Raw genomic sequence first — 21,795 nt, forward strand, 5'->3', positions numbered from 1 at the left:
AGAATCCTCCTTCCAATGCAGGGGACGCGGGTTCAATCCCTGATCGGGGAACTAAGATCCCACATGCCAAGGGGCAACTAAGCCAGCGTGCCACAACTACTGAGCCGGAGTGCTCTAGAGCCCGCGCCACAACTAGAGAGCCCACTCACCACAATGAAAGATCCCACATGCGCAACTAAGACCCAATGCAGCCAAATAAATAAATAAACAAAGTGGGACAGGGAGTCTGCACAGGAAGGCCACTGAAAGGCTCGACGCTTTCCTGTCGTGTCCTCGTTTTCAAAAGACTGTGTTGGCATCATCCATCCAGTGGTGACCAGTTAATTTCTTTTTCAGCATCTCTGTGAACTCAGGGACTTAAATGTATGGAATGTGTTCCATCCGTCTGGCTGTTCACGGGGCTCACATTGTCCCGTTGTCACAGTGGGAACCTCTGTAGGTTCGACTGAGCCTTTTGACCTGACCCCAGTCGTCCTGCCAGCTTCCTGCTCCTGTAGAGGGACCCGAGTCCTGGACTGAGCCATTTCTCCTCCAGGAAACACTGGTTCCTTTTAGTGGCTTCTAGAGATCGAATATATTGCAGGATGTTGTAGATGGGACCTGTCGTATCAGAGAGGAATCAGAAGCAAGTAATAACAGCTCCTCTAATTTGCCAAAGAAAACTCAACCATCAGCTACTGAGTGAGGCTTTGAATGGGTGTTTCCAGAAGCTGCATAGGTGTCCGGTTCTGCTGGCTGGTTGGGAAGTTGGGAAAGGAAAAGGAAACTCTGGAAGAGCCTTTTGGGGAAGGAAGAGCGGAATGACCTAATGCCAGTTTGTTGCATAATGTAGACGCTTACATGTGCTCAGGATGGAGCCCAGAGATGAGCGCTTTGGAGGTGTCACCAAGCTCCGTGTGGCCACTCCAAGGACGGAGGATGCATCCCCCCTCGGGACCACCTGTTCCTTCACTGCTCTCAGAACTGGAGGAGAGCTCTTGGTCCCGTCGCTACGTGGCTCACACAGTTAAATATGGGTCTCTGCTTATTTTCATAAAAAGTCAAACCTTTTGGGATCAGGTTGACCTCGCTTCAGTCTCTTGCCATTTATGAAATACTGCACTTCATGATGGGAGAAGTTAATATGCATGAGTTCTACTAAAATATTGAGCTAAAATAATTTTGAGAAAATTTAAGTTGATTACAGTTTATACTGATAACAGCTAACTTACACAGCAGTCTTAATTCTCTAGAATTGAAAATTGGTTTCAGGTTGATGTGAAATAAATGTTTTCACATAACTTTGCATTTATTTATAACCGTTTGTTCCAGCTTCTGGTAAAGATTTGCAGTGGCCGTCAGCGGAGGTGTGTTGGGGCCCCAGCATGTGGATGCCTCACCTTAGCTAACCTGCCTCTCGAAGTGTCCACGCGCCCCCCAGATTAGTCGTTTCACTGCTTCCTTGTATGGTGTAGTGGCTTTTAAAGTAACTTCAGATAGTGGTTCCTTGTTGACGTGCTGCCCGTTGGCGGATGCGGGTATCACGACTGTTTCCTCTTGTGTGAGATCAGTCCTTTTACTTCTTTGCTCAGATGTAATTGAGATTGACCTCAAGAATGGTGAATGGGTATTTTTAAATGTTTCTAAACCATACAACTTCGGAAAGCTAAGGATACCAAAATGTTTGGGTTCTTTTTCCTTTAGATCTCCAGTGCCTATTGGATTTTTACCTTAGAAAGTTCAGAGCGTGAAATTTCTTACACTGTCGATGTAGATCCAGTGCAATGATTCAGTAGAAGACCCTCCAGATCAGGCGGCGAGGAGCCTGGCGCTGAAGGATGAACGGAGAGGAGGAGTTCTTCGATGCCGTCACAGGTGAGCGGAGGGAGAGGCAAGTTCAGAGATCGTGTCGTGAGCACGAAGCCCTCGGACCCAGGCCTTGGACGTAGCCCGGGGACGTGAGGACGGCCCAGGAAAACTGTGTGGAGAGAGAGCTGACATGTTCCAAGGCACCAGCCTTCAGTAAAAGCATGTGTCCTATCCTAGGTTTGGGGGAAAACATCAACTTTGGACCACTAAAGATAACAAGAAAGGGCACCTTTCTTGTGTTTTAGTCTTTAAGAGTTGCCCTGGGGTGTAAATATTTTTATTTGGATCCTCAGTGAGATGGTCAGCATTCTTATATTATTTATACTTAATGATCAAAAGCGTATTGTCCTGTCTCATAACTGTATCGTGTTTTGCGCTGCTTAAAGTCTACCAAAAAATGTACCTGCTTTAATTTACAACAATTTAAAGTACATTTACCTGCTTTTGCAGCAGCTCTCACCGTGTCAGAGTTCAGCTCTGTTTCGCTTCTCACACACCACTGTGAGTGCCGGTACACAGCCTGGTGGGCAGAGTGCATGGCCGGGTGGCAGGCGGAGGAGAGGCGGGCTGGGTTGGCTCACATTTGCTTAGAACAACCCCTCCTCGTCCTTTTCCCACCTGAGGGACAGATGACCACAGGGGGCCCCAGAACTCACGTTCAAGATGCCGCCCCCCGCCCCCCTCTCCATTGTCTGCCCTCCACCCTCCTCGGCAGCAGGGGGAGCATCACTTTGCTTTTTCTAGCGAGGGGTCCCCTTGGTGGAGACGGACTTCAGGAGACTCTTCCAGCCCACGCCTCCCTCTCAGGTGTGGGAACATGGAAACGGCAGCTCTGAAATATTACGGCCGCCGGGTTTTTCAGCACTAACCCTCCCAAGGGCAGTCAGAGGGGCACTTCCGTAATCAGTGCCAAAAGAGCGTGGTGCCCAGCATGACAAAAGGCTCTTTCCTGAGCACTGTCACTGTTCCCCGGGACACCTTTGCCGTCCCTGCTGGCACTGCTGTCTCGTGGAGCCCTGGCCCTGTGCTCCCGGGTTTCAGCGGCCATGCTTCTCCTGAGTGAAGGGTTGGAGCAGGTTGGGGGATGGGCAGCCCGAGATTATTGACTTATTCTTGTCCGAAGCCCCAGGAGGAGCAGGCCCTGAGCTCATCGCTGTTTTCAAAGGCTGAGCTGCTGAGCCATCTTATCTTCCGTGACTTCATAGCTATTGTGTCCCTTGTAGACGTGTTTTCCTGGGAAGCGTGCTTGTCTGCTTAACCCGCACGCCCATCAGTAGTCTTTCGCAGTTGAATTCCCACCAAGCGGGGTGTTTGTCAGGGAGTCATGCCCTCAGGCCGCCTGGCCCTCGCAGGCTGACCACGTCTGAGACCAAGCGGGCCCGGCCTCGGCGTGGCCTTCTCACCCGGGAGCCTCCTGGGAAGCTCCCTTTCACCTGGGACCAGTGTAGATACTCCGGAAGGTCTTTCCCCAGAGAGGGCTTGAACTGCCTGGAGTGAGGTGTGTAGGTGACCCCATCCCTGCCTCTCCGCACGGCGGGACCTCTCCGCGTGTCCCTGAGATGCAGGCGGAAGAGGCAGATGTCTAGGTGAAAATAATTCCTCGCCTCAGCCCTTTGGTTCCCAAGCAAATAACAGAAAGACGAAAAATATGAAGTCTCCCAATGCAATGAAATACCCAGTCAGTGACTACTTCATATAGAATCGGTCTTACTTTGTGACTCTAATTTAAAAAGTGTTTAAACCCAGCAGTTATTAAATGAATGACTTCACTAGGCAATTACTGGGGCTTCCCTGGTGGCACAGTGGTTAAGAATCCGCCCGCCAATGCAGTGGACACGGGTTTGAGCCCTGGTCCAGGAAGATCCCACATGCCACGCAGAGCAGCTAAGCCCGTGAGCCACACTACTGAGTCCACAAGCCACAACCACTGAAGCCCACGCCCCTAGAGCCCATGCTCCACAATAAGAGAAGCCACCGCAGTGAGAAGCCCGCGCACCACAACGAAGAGGAGCCCCCACTCGCCACAGCTAGAGAAAGCCCGTGCGCAGCAATGAAGACCCAACGCAGCCAAAGTAAATAAATAAACAAATAAATTTTAAAAAGATAGGCAATTACTTCCTACAAGAATCAGTACCTTTATTTATTTTCAGTAGTTGTGGCTTTTGGGCTCAGTAGTTGCCACGTGAGGGCTCTAGAGCGCAGGCTCAGTAGTTGTGGTGCACGGTCTTAGCTTCTCCGCGGCATGTGGGATGTTCCCGGACCAGGGCTCGAACCCGTGTCTCCTGCATTGGCAGGCGGATTCTTAACCACTGCGCCACCAGGGAAGTCCAAGAATCAGTACCTTTAAATTGAAAGGTTTTAAAGTACATGAAAAATATGTACAGATTAAGGGTTGTAAAAAGACTAACCCGTCAAAGGTGGGTATCTCTGAGTGATCAGATTACAGATGATTTCAACTTTCTCCTTGTCTGTATTTTCTTTTTCTATAATAAACACGTGTTGTATATGAAAGCGTTTAAACTGTTACGTGGTGTTGGCTTCAGCGGAGGCAAGACTCCAATGCGCTTGCCAGCGAGGGGCTGCTTTGTTTTCTTGGGCACACGCCAGGGCTGTGATTTAAACGGACTTTCTACTTGATGCTGGCCCAGAATCTCAGCCCTGAGGGAGGCCCTCGGAGATAGGGACACCCCTGCAGGGTAACACCAGGTCCATAGGACTGAGCATCCTTAAGCGGGGACTGCTTCAGGCTAAGTTTAGACTGGGGATTAGTAGATGTTGCTTTGGGGATAGTTAGCAAAAACTAGAGGTGACAGGCTATTTCAGAAAGCATTGATTATTTAAGAGGTTCATTTTTTTAAAAATTAATTTATTTATTATTATTTTTGGCTGTGTTGGGTCTTCGTTGCTACATGTGGGCCTTCTCTAGTTGTGGCGAGCGGGGGCTACTCTTTGATGTGGTGCGCGGGCTTCTCATTGTGGTGGCGTCTCTTGTTGCAGAGCACGGGCTCTAGGTACGTGAGCTTCGGAAGTTGTGGCTTGCGGGCTCCAGAGCGCAGGCTCAGTAATTGTGGCGCACGGGCTTAGCTGCTCCGCAGCATGTGGGATCTTCCCGGACCAGGGCTTGAGCCCGTGTCCCCTGCATTGGCAGGCGGATTCTTAACCACTGTGCCACCAGGGAAGTCCAAGAGGTTCATTTTTAATATATCCTTTCAAATTCATTGCGTAATAAATCTCAATGCTGCTATATTTTGTGCGTCTGTCAATATGGAAGAATACGAAGGAAGGTTATTTTTGCGTTTTCTCGAGGAGGCTTATTAGCAGCAGGTTTGTTTATGTTTTGTGTCTGACCATAGTCACCACCTGGCCTGTCACCCTGGGCCTCGCCTTCCTCTCGGAAACGAGGGGCTGTTATGGGAGCCCTGAGCTCCTCGTGGGCTGTGCCCTCGCTGAAGTAGTCAAGGTCATCGATAGTCAGTGGTCAGGAGCTCCCCACCCCAGCTGGAGGGACTTGCCCTGGCAGCCACAGCTCCCGCCCGGGCCTGCTGTGGAGCAGAACTTGAGTATTTTCAGTGGATCGCACTGGCTGAGTCGAGAGGACACACATTTTCCTTTTCCCTGTAGCCACTGGTCGCTCTGGGAGAAAGCGTTCCCGATGCAGAAGGGCACGGAGCACAGCCCAGGGTGGCGTTACTCTTACTCGGGGGATGGGATGGGCCAGGAGACCACACGACTGTATTTCACACAAGTCCTAGTAGTTCACTTTCCCTGAGGTTTCCACGTACGTGGCGTGCCCTCTGCGTTCGCAGCCACCGTCTGCTGTTTCGGTTTCTGTTGGTTGGTTTGGTAGGTTCTGGCGGTGTGTTTGCACGGAGCTCAGTCTTAGAAACACTGCAGCAGGTTGTGTTTCAGGACATGACGTGGAGCTTGACTGCAGCTTGTGCAGAGGAGGGAGGGGTTGCAGCCTGAGTTAGGTGAGAACACCACAGAGGTGGGCGCCCCAGAGGGTACGGTCACTGACGACAACAGGGAAAACCTGTCCTAGTGCCCAGGAGCCGCCCCCCACGTAAGGACCTGGAGAGCGTGGCGCTGGTGGCGGGGTGGTGGCCTCATGCGGGGAGCCCCCGGGAGCGGTCCTCGTGCTCCGCCTCGACCTTCGGTTCTTGGGAAGAAGCGTTCATTACTCTGGACGTGTCGGTCAGAAGCACTCTCGAGCTTCAGGTGCCTGCTTGCAGAGTGAGAATTCTTAGAGGTAGGCTTTTCCATCTTCCAAGCCCTGCAGAAGTTACCACTCTGCTTGTCTCGCACAGGCTTTGATTCTGATAACTCTTCTGGGGAATTTTCAGAGGCAAATCAGAGAGTCACTGGCGTGATTCATGTGGACACCAGCAAAAGTAATGGGATTGGAAAAGTTGGGGAGAGGCCTCCTCAAGAGAATGGAATTCAAAAGCACAGGTATGTCATCCCACACGGACGTTTTGGAGTCTCCCAGCGCGCCTGTCCTCGCCCCACATCTGCGGCAGGCCCTGAGCTGGAGGAACATCCGTCCCGTGTCACCTGGGCCCTGCCCCCTGGGCAGACCCAGGGCCCTGTTCACCCAAAGACCCCGAGACCCACTGGCCCTCTGCGTGCTCCCTGGAGATCAGTGATGGTGCCTCCTCAGCGTGACCCCCGTCCGGAAGCGGACGGGCGGCCGTCCCTGCCCTGGGGTTGCTGGGGGACTGAGCTCCGTGGGCGCCCTAGCGTTGGCAGGGGGCCGGGCACAGAGCCAGAGGTCGCTGGTATCAGACCCAACTGCTAGCTTCACGCAGCGCCGCCTGCGTTTGACGCGTCGACCTCTCACCCCGTGCGTGAGTGAGTTTCGGAGGGTTGTTTATTAGTGCAGCGAGACCACAGTCCATTCTCTCCCCACCAGCACTGCATTGTCGTGCAAGCAGATTCTGATGACAGTCACCTAAGCCTTCACCAGCAGAAGGGGGGACGTAGGCGGGACAGCCGTGAGTCAGGCGGGTGGAGATGGCGGCCTCTGTCCACCCCGCGCTGTTGGCGCTTCGGCTCCAGGGAGCCCAGCTTCACCCCAGATCTCTGCCCTGCGCTGGCACCCAGTGCCCACCTGGGGCCCCGGAGCTGTCAGAGCACCTCCTGCCTGCTCGTGCGGCCTGGACCTCTGCTGTCAGCGCCCCGCACCCTGTAGGCGGGAATCTGGCTCAAGCCGCCCGAGGGCCCGCTCCTCCCTCCCGTCTCCAGCCCCAGGCCTGACACGCTGGCCTCCAGACGCCCTTGGGTGCCTTCACCCGCCCGCTCCTGTCACGGCCCCCTCCCACCACTGCTCCTGAATCCCCCAAAGAGGCGCCTCTCCGCTGCTCCGCCCCTCCTCCTTCCTTGCAGCCGGCTCGGAGGACAGGTCTGATCGTGCGCCCTCCCAGGCAAGGCGCACGCGGCCCTGGGTGACGGGGACGGCGGCCCCGTTTCCTCTTTGAAGAGGCGGTCTGGGTCGTGAACAGTAAGGTTCTCCTCTTAGGCTGAGGGCCTGCACACCGGGGGCGGCCCCTCCCGTGTCTGTGGTCCCAGCCTCCTGGGGTCCTCAGTGCACCTGGCCTGTCCCACGTCGGGGCCTGTGCCATGTCGGGGCTCCATGCCCTTGGCTCCGGCCCTCTGCTCCACCTCCATCTCTTCAGCTCCTGCCTCCCCAGGGTCATCCTTGGACCCCTTTCCCACCGTCCACAGAGCCACGCTCCTTCCTCGTGGCTCCCTCACAGCGGGGCCCGTCCTGCCCTGGCCGCTCGGGACCCCAGACGAGAGCTGGCAGAGTGGAGCCACGTGCTAGTTGCCGGCAGCCTGGCACGTGGTGCCTTGTGAATGTCAGTTTTCTTTCCCATTTCGTCTCCCGCTGCCTTGCCCTCCTCTCCCACCTGCCCCCCCGGGCCCGTGGTCCCCCGACCCAGTTCACTGTGAGCAGGGTGTCCTGTGCCCGGGCTTCCCCGGCATCGGCAGGAAGACACCTGGGGAGGAAGGTGCCTCAGGAAAGACAAGCACAGGCTTCAAAGGGGTTTAAGAGCTGGTTTCTGAAAAGGTTTTCTCTTTCTTTTTCTTTTGGCCATGCTGCGTGGCTCGTGGGATCTTAGTTCCCTGACCAGGGATCGAACCCGTACCCCCTGCACTGGGAGCGCGGAGTCCTAACCACTGGACCGCCAGGGAAGCCCCTGAGGAGGTTTTCTTCATGCAGTTCCCTCTTGGGGTCCTCTGGGCTCCACCTCTGTCTGCAGCCCTGCTGCTGCTCCAGGCCGCTGGCACACGGCTGCCGGGGGACTCAGCGACCCGTCTCCCCAGCTCCGTGGAGGAAAGTCGCCTGTGTGGCCATGATTGCTTCCTAAGAGGCCCTCCAAAGATCGATGCAGAAAGCTTTCTTTGGGACTTCAGTGGCAGTCTGGTCCTTTTTTGTCTGCAGGCATGCCAGCATAGAGAAATGCTAATGCTTAGAAAGATGAAAGGAAGACATGGTCATTGTGCAGAACCATCAGTCACTTGTGACTCTCACGTTGGTTGAATAAATACGTGTCACTCTGGTTACCCCTTTACAGGACGTCGTTGCCTGCTCCGATGTTTACCAGAAGTGATTTCAGCGTGTGGAGTATATTGAAGAAGTGCATTGGCTTGGTAAGTTCAGATGGACTCGTCTGAAGTGTGAATCTCACACGTTTTTAATTCCTGTGAATTTATTGCACTACTGGTAGTTTAAGAAGATGCGCTCTGCATAGTTATAAACAGCATGATGTAAAGATAGTAAGGCAGGAAAGGAACAAGTACAGGAGGGGAAAAGGTGGACAAAAGTTCAAGTATTAATACACAGTAGGACACCTTCTGTAGGTTAATCTCTTGACATAAGGAGGTTCAGATGGGTTTACACTTACCTTGGTGTTTCATGATGTGCTCGTAGCCAGCTGGCTTTGGATAATCCTCATGAACTGGGGGGCTTTGGTGGGGTTCCTGGCCACTCACCAAGGGACCGAGGCTCCGTGTCCCCCAGCCCACCCACCCTGGGCTGCAGGCAGAGTAACAGGAAAGATAGTTGGATACTTAGTGTCCAGAAGTCGTAGGCCTTTCCTTTTATGGTCTTTCCTGGCTGTGAGACTCGGGGCTGGTCCTTCTCAGGAGGGGGGAGCGCTGCCTTGAGCAGGCTGCAGCGTGCTCGGCCGCGGCCACGTCTGGTCACTCATCCTCGGGCTGCGTGAGCTACAAAAAATGCCTTCACTGCTTCTCGGGTGGTCTTCAGCCCAGTCTTCTAATGCATTTATTTTTTGTCATCTTTTTATCTTGAAATAACTTGAGGCTGCAGAAGAGCGAGTCTTTTACCCTTCACCCAGCCTTCTGTTACGGCAGCACCTCACCTGAGAACCACAGCACTCACTCTGGGCGTTACTGTTAACTGCAGCACGTACCTGACTGGGCTTTCTCCAGCTCTTCCACTGATGACCGTTTTTTTTTTTTTAATTTATTTATTTTTACTTATTTTATTTTTGGCTATGTTGGGTCTTCATTGCTGCACACAGGCTTTCTCTAGTTGTGGCGAGCGGTGGGTTCTCTTGTTGCGGAGCACGGGCTCTAGGCGCAAGGGCTTCAGTAGTTGTGGCGCAGGGGCTCAGTAGCTGTGGCATGATGGCTCTAGAGCGCAGGGCTTAGTTGCTCCGCGGCGTGTGGGGTCTTCCTGGACCAGGGATCGAACCCGTGTCCCCTGCATTGGCAGGCGGATTCCTAACCACTGAGCCACCAGGGAAGTCCCCACCAATGACCTTTTATTAGAGGATGGTGTGTAGAAACCGAGACCTGGGTGCTGGATGTGCTCATGGCTCCTGGGGTGTCACTGCTCCAGGCCTCTCAGCAGACAGAGCTGGAAAACCTAGGAGTGCGCACCGAGCCCTGCTTGCTCGCACACGTGTATCTGTGCACACCTGTGACCTTCAAGGTGACGACGTGTGTCTGTGCACACCTGTGACCTTCAAGCTGACGACGTGTGTCTGTGCACACCGAGCCCTGCTTGCTCGCACGCGCGTGTCTGTGCGCACCTGTGACCTTTAAAGTGGCGCGTTCAGGGTTGTTTTCTTTCAGCACCATCCTCGCCTGCGTTTTCGACACTGTGCACAGTTCAGGTCTTCACAGAAGTGTCTATCTGGGAGTGTGATGAGCTCAGCAAGCCGCTCGGTCTTGACTCTTCAGAGGTCTAAACCCAAAGCCTCTTTTCAGCGGAGTGACATCATTGCATTGCGCTCCCCAAGGAGCTGACCGTAGGCTGGATTCAGAGTAAGGCTGATGTAACACTCGGGGTTGGACGTCTGCATCTTGCTGGGTCTCACTGCCCCACTTCATAGCATCCATCCGCTGTCCCCCGTGAGCTGCTCATCTCTCCGGATGTACCTCCAGGGAGGTGACACACCTCTCTTCACTGCCCATCAGCTCATTGAAACAGCCACGGACTAGTGAACACGACAGTTCCCGACAGAGGTAGCCAGAATCTCCCGAAGACCCCTGCCCGTCACCAGCCCCCACCGCTGCCAGTCAGGGCTAATCATGCGTCCTCCGCCCCTCCACCTCCCCCCTCCTCCCCTGGTATTTTGAAGCAAATTCCAAACACCTTTTCATTTGTGGACATGTCTTATATATCACTAAAGGATAAGGATTCTTTTTAAACACAACCACAGTACTATTATCCTACTTTTTTTTTTTTTTGCTGTACGTGGGCCTCTCACTGCTGTGGCCTCTCCCGTTGCGGAGCACAGGCTCCGGACGCGCAGGCTCAGCGGCCATGGCTCACGAGCCCAGCCGCTCCGCGGCATGTGGGATCTTCCCGGACCGGGGCACGAACCCGCGTCTCCTGCATCGGCAGGCGGACTCTCAACCACTGCACCACGAGGGAAGCCCCCTATTATCCTACTTTTGAAAGTAACATAATTCTTTAACATCATCACATACCCACTCTGTGTTCAAATTTCCAGTCGTCTGAGCGTGACTCTCCTGTGTGTGTTTTGCAGTCTGTGTGGGACTCATCTGGGTCCTCCCACCACAAGACCTTTCTGTTGCTCTTCTTCTGAATTTAAGAACTGCTGGTGCTTGGTGCCCAGACCCATTATCTCATCAGGAGTTGCAAATTGGAGCCAGGCTGATAACGATCGCCCTTCTTTCATTACCTGGAATATTTCTGTGATGAGAAAGTCCCCTCCTCTACTGTGAATGTGGTTTGCATAAGACAGTCGGGATCAATGAGTGATTCTCTATCAAGGTGTTCAAATGATGTCTTTGGTTCCCTGGCAGCAGAACTGGTCTAACCAACCAGCTCCCGGGGTTGGCCCTGTGCTGTGTCCAGTCACGCTTGTCCGTCTCTGGCTGTAAGAGCCTCTTCAGGCTGGCCTGCGCTCCTTTACAAAAGATGCCTCTGCTCCTTCTGTACCTTTATTGTCCAGGGCGAGAGCGAGCTCAGGGCCACAGCTGGGCCCGCGGGAGGCTGCTGGATTGGTCTTGTTTCTAGGTCTTTTCAGGGGAGAGAGTTAGGAGCTGTGTTTTGATTTGTTTCAGCGATGCTTCAGATTCCACGCGGCAGGATTTATCTAGCCTCTTCTGTCTTCTGTCTGTGTCTCTATTCCGCCCAGTTTCTCGCGGCGCAGGAAGTGCTGGATCTAGCGCAGCATGTAGCTTGGGACCCGCTGCTGCGCCCACACCCGTGGCGGCTCAGGAGAGCACGACAGGCATTTGTCGTTCTTGCCCCGGGGGTGAATCTTCAGTCCCTGTGCTTTAGCGCCTCTGGGTGATTGTGCCGCCAGGGAGGTGGTGTGGGTTCATTTGTTTTGTTTTATTTGCGGTGTTTAGAGATGGCTTTTCTAAATTTAATTTTGGTTTAAAATTGTAAGTCCAGAGTCAAATCTCTCAGACAAGGTATATTCCAAGCGTTCCCTCCCTGCAGTCTGGAGGTGGCCATCAAAACACGTTCTGGTCCCCCTTCCCGCGTGTGAGAACGACGACTGCGTGACCTCCTCCCGTTCTTTAGATGAACGGTCGGCTCCTCTCCACCTGTTTCCGCCCCACAGTGTAGCCACGAGGGCAGAGCTGCTGCTTGTTCTTCTGGTCGCGCGCTGTGCTGCCCCGTAGTTGACTCACTGTGGCCCTGTGGTTGGATGTTTGCGTTGTTTCTGGCCTTTTGCCGTGTATTTGCTGGAGGAACTGTGGGTTAGGCTCCTGCACATGGGGCCGCCGGACCAAAGGCTTGGTGGGGGGGCATGGCTGCGTCCCCTCCTCTCCGGAGGCTGCCGCATTTTGCGTTCCCACCGGCAGGTGTGGGTGGCCTGGGTCCCCCCAGCCTTGCCAACAGGCGGGGGTCAGAGGGTTGGGGCTTTGCCACTTGAGTTGGGTGTGCAGTGGAATCTCCACGTGCTTTCATTTCCTGTCTCCTGACGTGAGCGAGGCCAGCATCTTTCCTGGCTTTGGGCTGGCAGCGTTTCTTTCCCTCCCCTCCCCCCATCTCCTCTTCCCTCCCCCTCCTGTCCAGCCCTGGTCCTTCCTTGGCAAAGCCGGTCCTGCGCTGCTCAGCCGTGCTCCTGGGAGGGGCCTCTGCCTTCGTGAAGTGCATTGGAGCCTCCTCCCTAGATGCCGGCTCCCTCGGCGCCCACTGCAGCATGGGTCCCCGAGCGTCTTCCCGGCCTCCCCCTGCACCGGGGGCTGCACACTTGCTCTGCCTGCATGGTACCTGAGAGCCGGCTGCGTTAGGGGGTCTCACTTGCCAGGCCGAGGAGTTTCCAAGTCACCCTGGGGTGACGGGTTGGAACGATGCTTTGGGACCATGGAGCTGGAGGTGGCATGAGGAGCACACAGGAGCAGGGTCGTCACTGGAGCTGGCGGCCTGGGGGTGCCTGCAGGCTCGTGTGCCATGAGCGGGGGGCGGGCACGGTGCCCACGGGCATGTGTGCAGGCGGCTGTCTCCCAGGCCAGGCTCCCCGCAGGGCCTCTCCAGTCTCGTCCCGCAGGCAACTGCGGCTGCAGGGAATGATGCTCGGAGCAGGGGCAGGTGCAGGGGCAGTGGTGTCTGGGCAAAGCCGCCGGTAGCGGTAGCGGTAGCGGTAGCGGTAACGGGTCCTCACTGGCTCCCCCTAGGAGCTGTCCAAGATCACGATGCCCATCGCCTTCAACGAGCCTCTGAGTTTCCTGCAACGGATCACGGAGTATATGGAGCACGTGTACCTCATCCACAAAGCCTCCTGCCAGCCCCAGCCCCTGGAAAGGATGCAGGTGGGCGGCGGGCTCCTCTCGGGGGGAGGGCCAGGCTGGGTGCAGCTCGGCTGCGTGCGGACCGTAGCTTTTAATGAATGTGACGCCATCAGCTTGGCCATGTGGTGGCAGGGACCCAGGCACCTCAGCAGTGGGACACCTGGGAGAAGGGCCAGTGCAGCTTGCATGGATGTTGGGGTGCTGTCCTGCCCCAAGGCCAAGGCATTTGTCGTGGGCACGTTCCGCGCGGGCGTGGTCTCGGCTGCCTGGTGGTCGGGGCTGCAGGGCTGCAGCGGGTAGTGGCGCCGGCACTCGGCTCCTCTTGGGCCCTTTCAGCACCATCACCCCACGTGAGTGTGTGTGTGCGCACGTGTGTGTGCGCACGTGTGTGTGATGGACAGGGCCTGCGAGGTAGGCCCGGGCTGGGGGTAGAAGGCGGCAGAGTTCCTGCTTTCCGTGGCTGTGAGGAAGTGGCGGGTGATAAGCAGCATTTCCCTGGAAGTTCTGCGGTTTCAAACGTGTTACAAGTGGGAGACTGAAAAGGCACCCGGGAGCGAGTGAGCGGGGCGCCCTCGCCGCCCCGGCTCCCACACCTGATGGACAGCCGCCCCTCACCAGCCTGTGGTTGTTTCCAGTCTGTAGCGGCCTTTGCGGTTTCGGCTGTGGCTTCCCAGTGGGAGAGGACCGGCAAGCCGTTCAATCCGCTCCTGGGGGAAACGTACGAGTTAACCAGGTAAGGGGACAGGCCCTCGTGACCGTCTCGTGCGTGAGGTGCTTCTGGCGACGGACAGGGGGGTTCCTTGTCCAGCATGGATTTCTCCAGGCTGATGGAATTGAGGGGTTTACTGCAGGCGGGAAGATGGTGCCCGTACGAGAGCTGTTGTGTTCATGACATAACAGAAGCCTGGTGAAAAAGCCGAGTTGCAGACGGAAGAGCGCGTTAGGCTCAGGAACGGAGAGGGGGTGCCCGGGAGCGTGCGGTGCGGGGTGTCGGATTGCTGGGTGCTCGTGTTGGGGCGTTCCTGCGAGGTGTGGTTTAAATTGCAGCATCTTTATACAACCAGTGGCGTGTTGTGTGACCGATGCATCTTGGATTCAAAGAACCACACACTTCTGGTTCTTGGGTCCTTTATTGCATATATGTTATTAATGGTTGAGTTTTTCCAATGGAGAGTAAATGATGGTGGGATTTGGGGATGTTGGACAGCTTAGAATGGGCACTCTTCAGGTTTGTAGAGTGTAAGCGAGTGGGTGGGAGTGTGTGTATCTGCACTGGTTTCCGACCATTTGGGGAGGAATTGTCATCTTAGCGATGCGGGCGGCTTGCACACACCTGCCCACACGTCACTTCCCAGGTTGGGAAAGCAACATTCACGTCAGTTTCAAATTCCACTGTTTCTGGCTTGTCCTGGATGGCTCAGCAGCGACCCCTTCTCCACACGCTGCTAGAGTGGGAATTCCCCCTGGGTTTTTAGTGTGGCTTAGAGGTCGGCTGGCACTGAGCGGTGGAGAAGCCGTTCTCCACATCTCATTGCCCTTGAGAAAGCTGGACGAGTTGGGAGAAAGCGTGGTGTGTGCTGCTGGGGCGCTTTGTAAATGACAGGGGTTCCGCACGTGACCTTGGGCTGTGGCATCTCACAGCAGGCGGGGCCATAAGGCACAGCCCTTTCCTTTTAGAAGCGAGGAAGCTGAGACCCAGGCAAGGGAAAGGCTTGCCCCGAGGGTCACTCTTAAGGGGACACTTCTGTCTTGAATTCATGTCGAGTTTCCTCCTTTCTTAGATGTTTCTCTCGAGCAAAGGCTTCCTCCCTCCGGTTAGTTTGCTTAGTCCAGGGTTCGGGATTCTGACCTTGTGTAGCTGTCAGATTAGTATGAGCATTTTTGTTTATTAAAAGCATCATCGAAATATCTGAAAAGAAAAATCAAAGCGTAATATGATAAAAGTTGCAGACAAAGGAAAGTAAGCAGATGGATTAAAAGCGTACGAACCCCCCAAGATGCTGGATACAGAGTGACACCCCTCATTGTTCATCTTTTTTTTTTTTTTTTGCGGTACGCGGGCCTCCCACTGCTGCAGCCTCTCCCGTTGCGGAGCACAGGCTCCGGATGCGCAGGCTCGCGGCCATGGTTCACGGGCCCAGCCGCTCCGCGGCATGTGGGATCTTCCCGGACCGGGGCACGAACCAGTGTCCCCTGCATCGGCAGGCGGACTCTCAACCGCTGCGCCACCAGGGAAGCCCTGTTCATCTTTTTCATGAACGTAGTTCAGGGATTGAACTATAGTTTCACAGGCTGATGGGAAACACTGACATTCTCTCTTAACTGTGTGTCGGGCCTTAACTTCTAGGTCACGCTTACGGTGTCTGCCGCATGCCACACGTGTGAGACGGAGCCGTCTTCCTGTTTGGGGGACAACATAACTAAGCCTGGCCATTCACCAGTGTCTTCTCACCCTTAGAGATTTGCTCCTGGATAACTAAAAATAACACTTTCTTTTCTTAGACAAGTATTCATTTTGTAAATTACATACCTTGGTAGGCAACCTTTTTAAAATCTAATTTTTCAACTTTCCTTCCTTTGTAATGATTGGAAATTCTGATTCCAGTTAAGTTAGTAATTATGTGGTTGTGCTTTTATAATTGTTAATGACTACAGCTGTAGGTGTATTCAGGGTTCTGGAACAATTAAAAACTGACATTTTTATTGAAAAAGAGAGTGTACTAAAAATCCTATTTCCTGGCCAGGAATATCTTGGGGCATAGGACATTTCATCACAGAAATGCCAGGAGCCTTGAAAGGAGGCTGGAAAGTCCTACTCTGGGTTTACTGGGCAGTGGGCATCCCTCGAGGACTAAGGTGACAGTTTGCTGTCAGTTCTCTGAGTTCACTGGTTCTGAGAGCTCCTTGTGCACCTGCGTGCAGGGCGGGAGGCCTCTCTGCACTGTCGCTTGTTCTGCGTGGTACTGACTTTGGCCCTGGAGGCACAGCGCGTGTGCGTGTGCTGTGTGTGCTGTGTATGTGCTGTGCGTGTGCGTGTGCTCTGCGTGTGGTCAGTGTTAGGCCAAGTGTGACGTCAGGGAGCCGTGTCGGATATTTCTGCCACGTGTGACAGCACGCGTGGTCCCCTTATCCCAGCGCCCCTTCCAGACGTGGAGGCCGGGTGGCCATGCGGTCCTGCAGCGCCACAAGCGCTGAGCTGCAGGCCCGCTGAGAGCGGGTTGGGCTGACCTTTCTGGGCTTTGTTGTCACTGATGCGGCCCTTTGACTGTCCCTCCTGCCCCCTCCTTTCTTTTCCTTGTTTTGTTCCCAGGGAAGACTTAGGGTTCAGATTCATATCCGAGCAGGTCAGCCACCACCCCCCCATCAGTGCATTTTACTCGGAGGGCCTCCATCAGGACTTCCTGTTTCACGGCTCCATCTACCCGAAGCTCAAGTTCTGGGGGAAGAGCGTGGAGGCGGAGCCGCGTGGCACCATCACGCTGGAGCTTCTCAAGTGAGTGGGCGGCCGTGCATCCAAAGGGAAATCCGTTTCCATTTAGGACGAAGACGTCCTTCTGGTGGAGGGATCCTGCGTGTTCTGCGGGCAGGGAGCCTTTCCAGCGGCAGGGACTTGCTCTAGGGAGGCTGGAGACCTCGTCGGGCTGGCTGTTCCTGGGGGTCCTCCTCACATTTGACCGTGTTGGGTCCCGTCTTCTCTCCCCTGGTCTCTGCGGTCATCACCTCCTGCTGCATGACAGCCCCAGCTCAGCAGTGTGAAACGGCACTGTCCTCCCCCGGTGTCTGGGGGCTGGAGGGCAGGGGCATCGTGGGTGGCTCTGCCGGGGTTCTGTGCGGGCGCAGCGGGAGGCCTCCTGAAGACAGGTGGGAGGAGCCTCTGCCCCTGCGTTCACTGTGCCGGCAGCTGGCAGGGGCCCTCGCTTCCTTGCCACCCTCTGCTCTGTGCGGCTGTGCAGACGAGGCACTGGCATCCCCCAGAGCTGGGGCCCGGGGTGGTGGGCAGACCACCACCGGGACAGAACCTGCAGTGTCTTCTGTGACCTGACCTCGGAAGTGAACACAGCCCTATGTGCACGTGCTGCTGGCCACGCAGACCAGCCGTGGTTGAGTGTGCAGGGTGGGAGGCTGGGCTTGACCACCAGGAGGTGAGAAGGAAGGGGCCGTCTTCCAGGACGCCCGAGCACTGTTAAATCTAAACCTAAGCGCGCCCGATCCGGTGGTGATCAAAGGCCCTCAAAGCAGAAACTGAGTCTCTAGCAACCGCCTGGCGCTGCAGACCCATCGCGGGCGGTCCAGGCCGAGGGGCGCAGCCGGCTCCCTGGGGTGTGAGCCTCGCTAACCGTAGCCCCCATGGGAAGCTTCTGATGTCATTGCACTTCCTGTGGCCCCGCCGGGCTGGAGGAGCGTGGTCTTCCCAGTACCCACCCCCCAACCCCTGCACCTCGGGGCAGATGAGGTCACCCAGGCACGGGGAGGGCGGCCCCTTCCTGGGGAGGGTGCCTGTCCCGTCTGTCCCGAGCTCTTGGCTTTCTCGGGTGAGGCACGGGGAAGTGGAAGGTCACAAACCTTGTCAATTAACACCTTGGGGTTCCTGGGAAATGCAAGGAATTCCAAATAGTCATCACGAAATGCTTGTGCTTTGAGCTGGTTTTTGCCCTGAAGTGTGGCTCTTTGAGGCAGCCTCCCTTGAGACACACGTCTGGCCACATCTGCTCAGCACCCGTTTGTGGGGTCCACACGCAGGTCCCCAAATGGCCAGGGCCACGCGCTGGGGACCTCGCGGTTCCTGCAGGCTGGGGTGGAGGGGCTGTGCTGTTGAGGGCTTCACAGGAAACCTCTTGCCTTTGTCTCAGCCTTTTCTTGCTTATTAACTTGTCCTGACATTTAAGTAGAAAGCTTTTTTGCTGCTACAAAGGAGAGAAGAAGGACATTTCAAACGAATGCTAAAGAAGTCGCCCCTGTTCAGGGAGTTCAAAGCGGTGTTCTGTTCCTCTGCAGGTTTTAAGTCAATTACGGTTTGATTCTGTCTGGTGTTTTGCTTTTGAGGTCGCACAGCGTCTTTGCTTCGCTGGCCTCTGACTTGCTGTTCTCTGGCGTCTTTCAGACATAATGAAGCCTACACGTGGACCAACCCTACCTGCTGTGTCCACAACGTGATTATCGGGAAACTCTGGATAGAGCAGTACGGGACGGTGGAGATTGTAAACCACAGGTAATGGCCCCCGACAGTCGTGCAGCGGTCAAAGCCAGGGTGGCGGTGCAGCAGCCAGAGCACCAGCTGGCACTCAGCCCGTGGTTGCACGCTGCTGTCGGCTTCTCCGGGCCCCTCCCTGGTCCCCCATGCCCCTCGGCCTCCAGACGGGCCTCACTGGCTGGGAGGCCCCACACGTGGTGGTGGTTGGATCTGATTCTGGTTGGCACTGATCGAAGTCATCATTACTGCTCTGTGTTGATATTTCTTTGTTTTTAGTCACAATAGTGAATTTATTTTGAAATTCTAAACTGCACTGAAGAATGGTGTGATTCCCTGATGAAAGCAGAGCGACCGTTCTCAAGTCTTGTCCACTGTCCAGTCTGTCAGACCTTCTAGGGGTTCCTGGCTGGTTGGCTTTGTTATGTCTGTTAAGATGTAATTTACATGTCATGAAATCCACCAGGAAAAGTGGACGCTTACATGGTTTTTAGTAAATCTACTGAGTTGTGCAACCATCGGCACAAGGAAGTGCTCGAAGCTTTCCATCCCCCGGAAAGACCCCTGTGCTGTCCACTGGTCCTGATGCTGCCCCGCCCTGGGCAGCCTCCGTCTGCCCACTCTCTCCCACCCTCCCTCCCTCTTTTCTCTCTCTCTCTTTCCTGGATGTTTCATGTCTACAACAGAAGCCTGTGTTTGTTTTCCCTGCAGAACTGGAGATAAGTGTGTGCTTCACTTTAAACCGTGTGGATTGTTTGGAAAAGAACTTCACAAAGTGGAAGGGTACATTCAAGACAAAAAGTAGGTCCGCGTGTGGGTTGGGCCACAGGGTGCCTGGACGGCGTGTGTGTCTCTGCAAAAGACATAGTTGTGCCGGTGACATCTGCCAGGGAGGACGAGTTATGACTCTTTCTTGTTTAGAAAAAGCATTTCACTACTGAGCACAGAAGGAGATAATGATGAATTTTAAGTGCACCGTTCAGGGTGGTGACTGATGGAGCCCAGCTTCCCCTTCTTTGAGGGTAAAAGATCTGGCTCTGTTTTCTTTTGATAAAATGGATGTGAGAAAGTTCAGCATTTTCACTGAGAGATAAAACTGCAGTTGTGCAAACAGACTGAGATTTTAGAATTTGACCATGTGTTTCCTTCCCTCTCCTGGCGTCCGTAATGGTTGTCAGGCGAAACCCAAACCCGAGCTCGTGAGCATCGTTCTCATGTGACTCGTGCATTCCAATTTGGAAATTTGGGACTTTTAAAGTTTTTGTGAGCAGAGAAATGGCCACTAGTGATTTTAACAAATTGGGGGCGGTCCCCCACGTTATGTGTTGGGTCTCAATTTCTCTCTCTTTTTTCCAATAAGTAACTTGGGCTGTATAAGGGCCATCAGAGCCCTTCCAGCTCCTGAAATGCACACGTTGCCGAGTAGAAGGAAGCTTCCAGTGTAGAGCAGTGGGTGCTTTGGTTCCATCCCACTCTACTGGGTACCAGAAATCACCTGCTCTCATTCCTTAAAATACCTTTAGACGTAAGACTCCGACCACTTCGCCCCTTGAAGTAAGCTAGGACCTGGTGTGTGGACTTCACGGGGCAGCATTCCTGTTAGTGGGAATAGCACTGGCCCGCCCTGTGGCCAGCGCATCCACAGAAGCAGGCTGCGGGAGCAGACGCCCACCGGCACTCAGTGAGCCATGCCAGTCCTGTTCTGAGTTTCTGGTGTTCCGCCCTACATTCGATGCTCTTTCCTAATGCTACGTCTCTTGGAGACAGAGAGTGTCTGCCAGGCTCTCTGCCGAGTGAGGTCTGGCCACGTGTCCCTGCCCGCTGGCCCTCCCAGCACATCCCGTGGCGGGCGGGGCAGCCTTTCCAGGGAGCGCGTGGCCAACTGTATGCTCTCCCCCGAGGGAGACGTGAGAAAGAAAAACAAGGGCCCAACACGGTTGGCGCTGTTCCTTTGGAATCAGGCAGAGAGCTCTGGTGGCTGATCTGGAAAGATCTGTCGAGGTTATTACGAAATGAAAGATGTGGGCAGACAGTGACGGGGTATCTGACTTGAGGTTACAAAGATAAAGCAGAGACCACATCAGCTGAACGTGGGGAGGGTTGTTTATGTGGTTTATAGAAAAAGGGCTGCAGGACACACAGTACATAAAAATGTAATGTATTTCAAAAATAACAATCGGGCGCGTAGGGTGTTAAATGTAATAACGTCGAACGCTTGTTCTCACATCATCTCGTCTCCTGCGGCCCGTCTTTCGCCCTTCAGGCTTTTGTACCTTCATTTTCTCTTTTCTGCTTTTGTGAAGGAATGTGAATAGTTAGTCTCAAAAGCCACGAGTAAGAGATGCTAAAATGAAACTTTTCATCTTTGCATTTACACCCAGCAACATCCCTAAAATTTATAAGAAGACATGCCAGAACGAGAATTTGTTCCATGGTCACAGTTAAGGTGCTGCACGTTTAGATGAACGGTTTATAATTGTTAACTGGTAACTTGGTTTTAAAAAATTCCGTTTGACTACAGCAAAAAGAAGCTCTTTATGATCTATGGCAAATGGACGGAGTGTTTGTGGGGCCTGGACCCCGCTGCGTACGAGTCCTTTAAGAAGCAGGAGAGGAGAACCGATCCCCTGCGGAAGACAAAGCTGGTGAGTGGCTCCGTGCGGCGTCCCCCGCGGGGGTGGGGGGGGTGGGAGGGGTGGAGCCTGGCCGGGCCTGCCGCTTGCGGGGGACACAGCGCCTTTGTGGCCCCGGCTGCAGAGGGTGAATCACAGAACCTGTCTCTCAAGCAAAGCTGCTTGTCTTCTGATTCTGGACGGGGGCGGAGTCCACCTGTGTCCCAGTTGCGCCTCTACCCGCCCGAGCCTGGCGGAAGCAGAGGACACCTCCATTTTCCTCTGGATACTTCTCTCTTTTTGTGGCCACACTGCGAGGCACGCGGGATCTAGTTCCCCGACCAGGGATTGAACCCGGGCCCCTGCAGTGGGAGCACAGGGTCTTAGACCACTGGACCGCCAGGGAAGTCCCTCTTCTGGATACTTCCTCGTAAACCTCCTGTTTCCCTGCACCTTGTGAGCTTAGACCCATTAAACGAGCAAGTGGATGTCACTTCTGCGTTTCTAGTTCTGAGTACCAGGTAACATACCCAATATTTGGGAAGTTTTCACAAGGATACTTTCCCCTTGGAACTTTGGAATACTGATTTTCTTTTTTTATAATTTATTTATTTTTGCTGTGTTGGGTCTTCGTTTCTGTGGGAGGGCTTTCTCTAGTTGTGGCAAGCGGGGGCCACTCTTCATTGCGGTGTGCGGGCCTCTGACTATCGCGGCCTCTCTTGTTGTGGAGCACAGGCTCCAGACGCGCAGGCTCAGTAGTTGTGGCGCACGGGCCTAGTTGCTCCGCGGCATGTGGGATCTTCCCGGACCAGGGCTCGAACCCGTGTCCCCTGCATTGGCAGGCAGATTCTCAACCACTGCGCCACCAGGGAAGCCCTGGAATACAGATTTTCTTAAGAC

At 54.5% G+C, this 21,795-nt stretch overlaps 1 protein-coding gene across 5 annotated transcripts in view; it reads left to right on the forward strand.

Annotated features, from left to right (window-relative positions):
* Positions 1-21,795, forward strand: part of LOC101316259 (proteasomal ubiquitin receptor ADRM1) — a 54,946-nt gene that overhangs the window by 15,190 nt on the left and 17,961 nt on the right. For 2 of the 5 annotated variants that reach the window (XM_033840893.2, XM_073793155.1), the window contains exons 2-10: positions 1,684-1,854; positions 6,156-6,300; positions 8,427-8,502; positions 12,982-13,116; positions 13,731-13,828; positions 16,406-16,588; positions 18,197-18,304; positions 18,995-19,084; positions 20,805-20,928. In XM_033840893.2, coding sequence (XP_033696784.1) covers positions 1,818-1,854; positions 6,156-6,300; positions 8,427-8,502; positions 12,982-13,116; positions 13,731-13,828; positions 16,406-16,588; positions 18,197-18,304; positions 18,995-19,084; positions 20,805-20,928 — 996 coding nt within the window. In that variant the 5' untranslated portion in view covers positions 1,684-1,817. The remainder of the gene's footprint in view (positions 1-1,683; positions 1,855-6,155; positions 6,301-8,426; positions 8,503-12,981; positions 13,117-13,730; positions 13,829-16,405; positions 16,589-18,196; positions 18,305-18,994; positions 19,085-20,804; positions 20,929-21,795) is intronic. The other 3 variants (XM_033840895.2, XM_073793156.1, XM_073793157.1) reach the window with 2 other exon arrangements.

Source organism: Tursiops truncatus, chromosome 15, assembly GCF_011762595.2.
Source record: "Tursiops truncatus isolate mTurTru1 chromosome 15, mTurTru1.mat.Y, whole genome shotgun sequence".
In the NCBI taxonomy this organism is placed as follows: Eukaryota; Metazoa; Chordata; class Mammalia; order Artiodactyla; family Delphinidae; genus Tursiops; species Tursiops truncatus.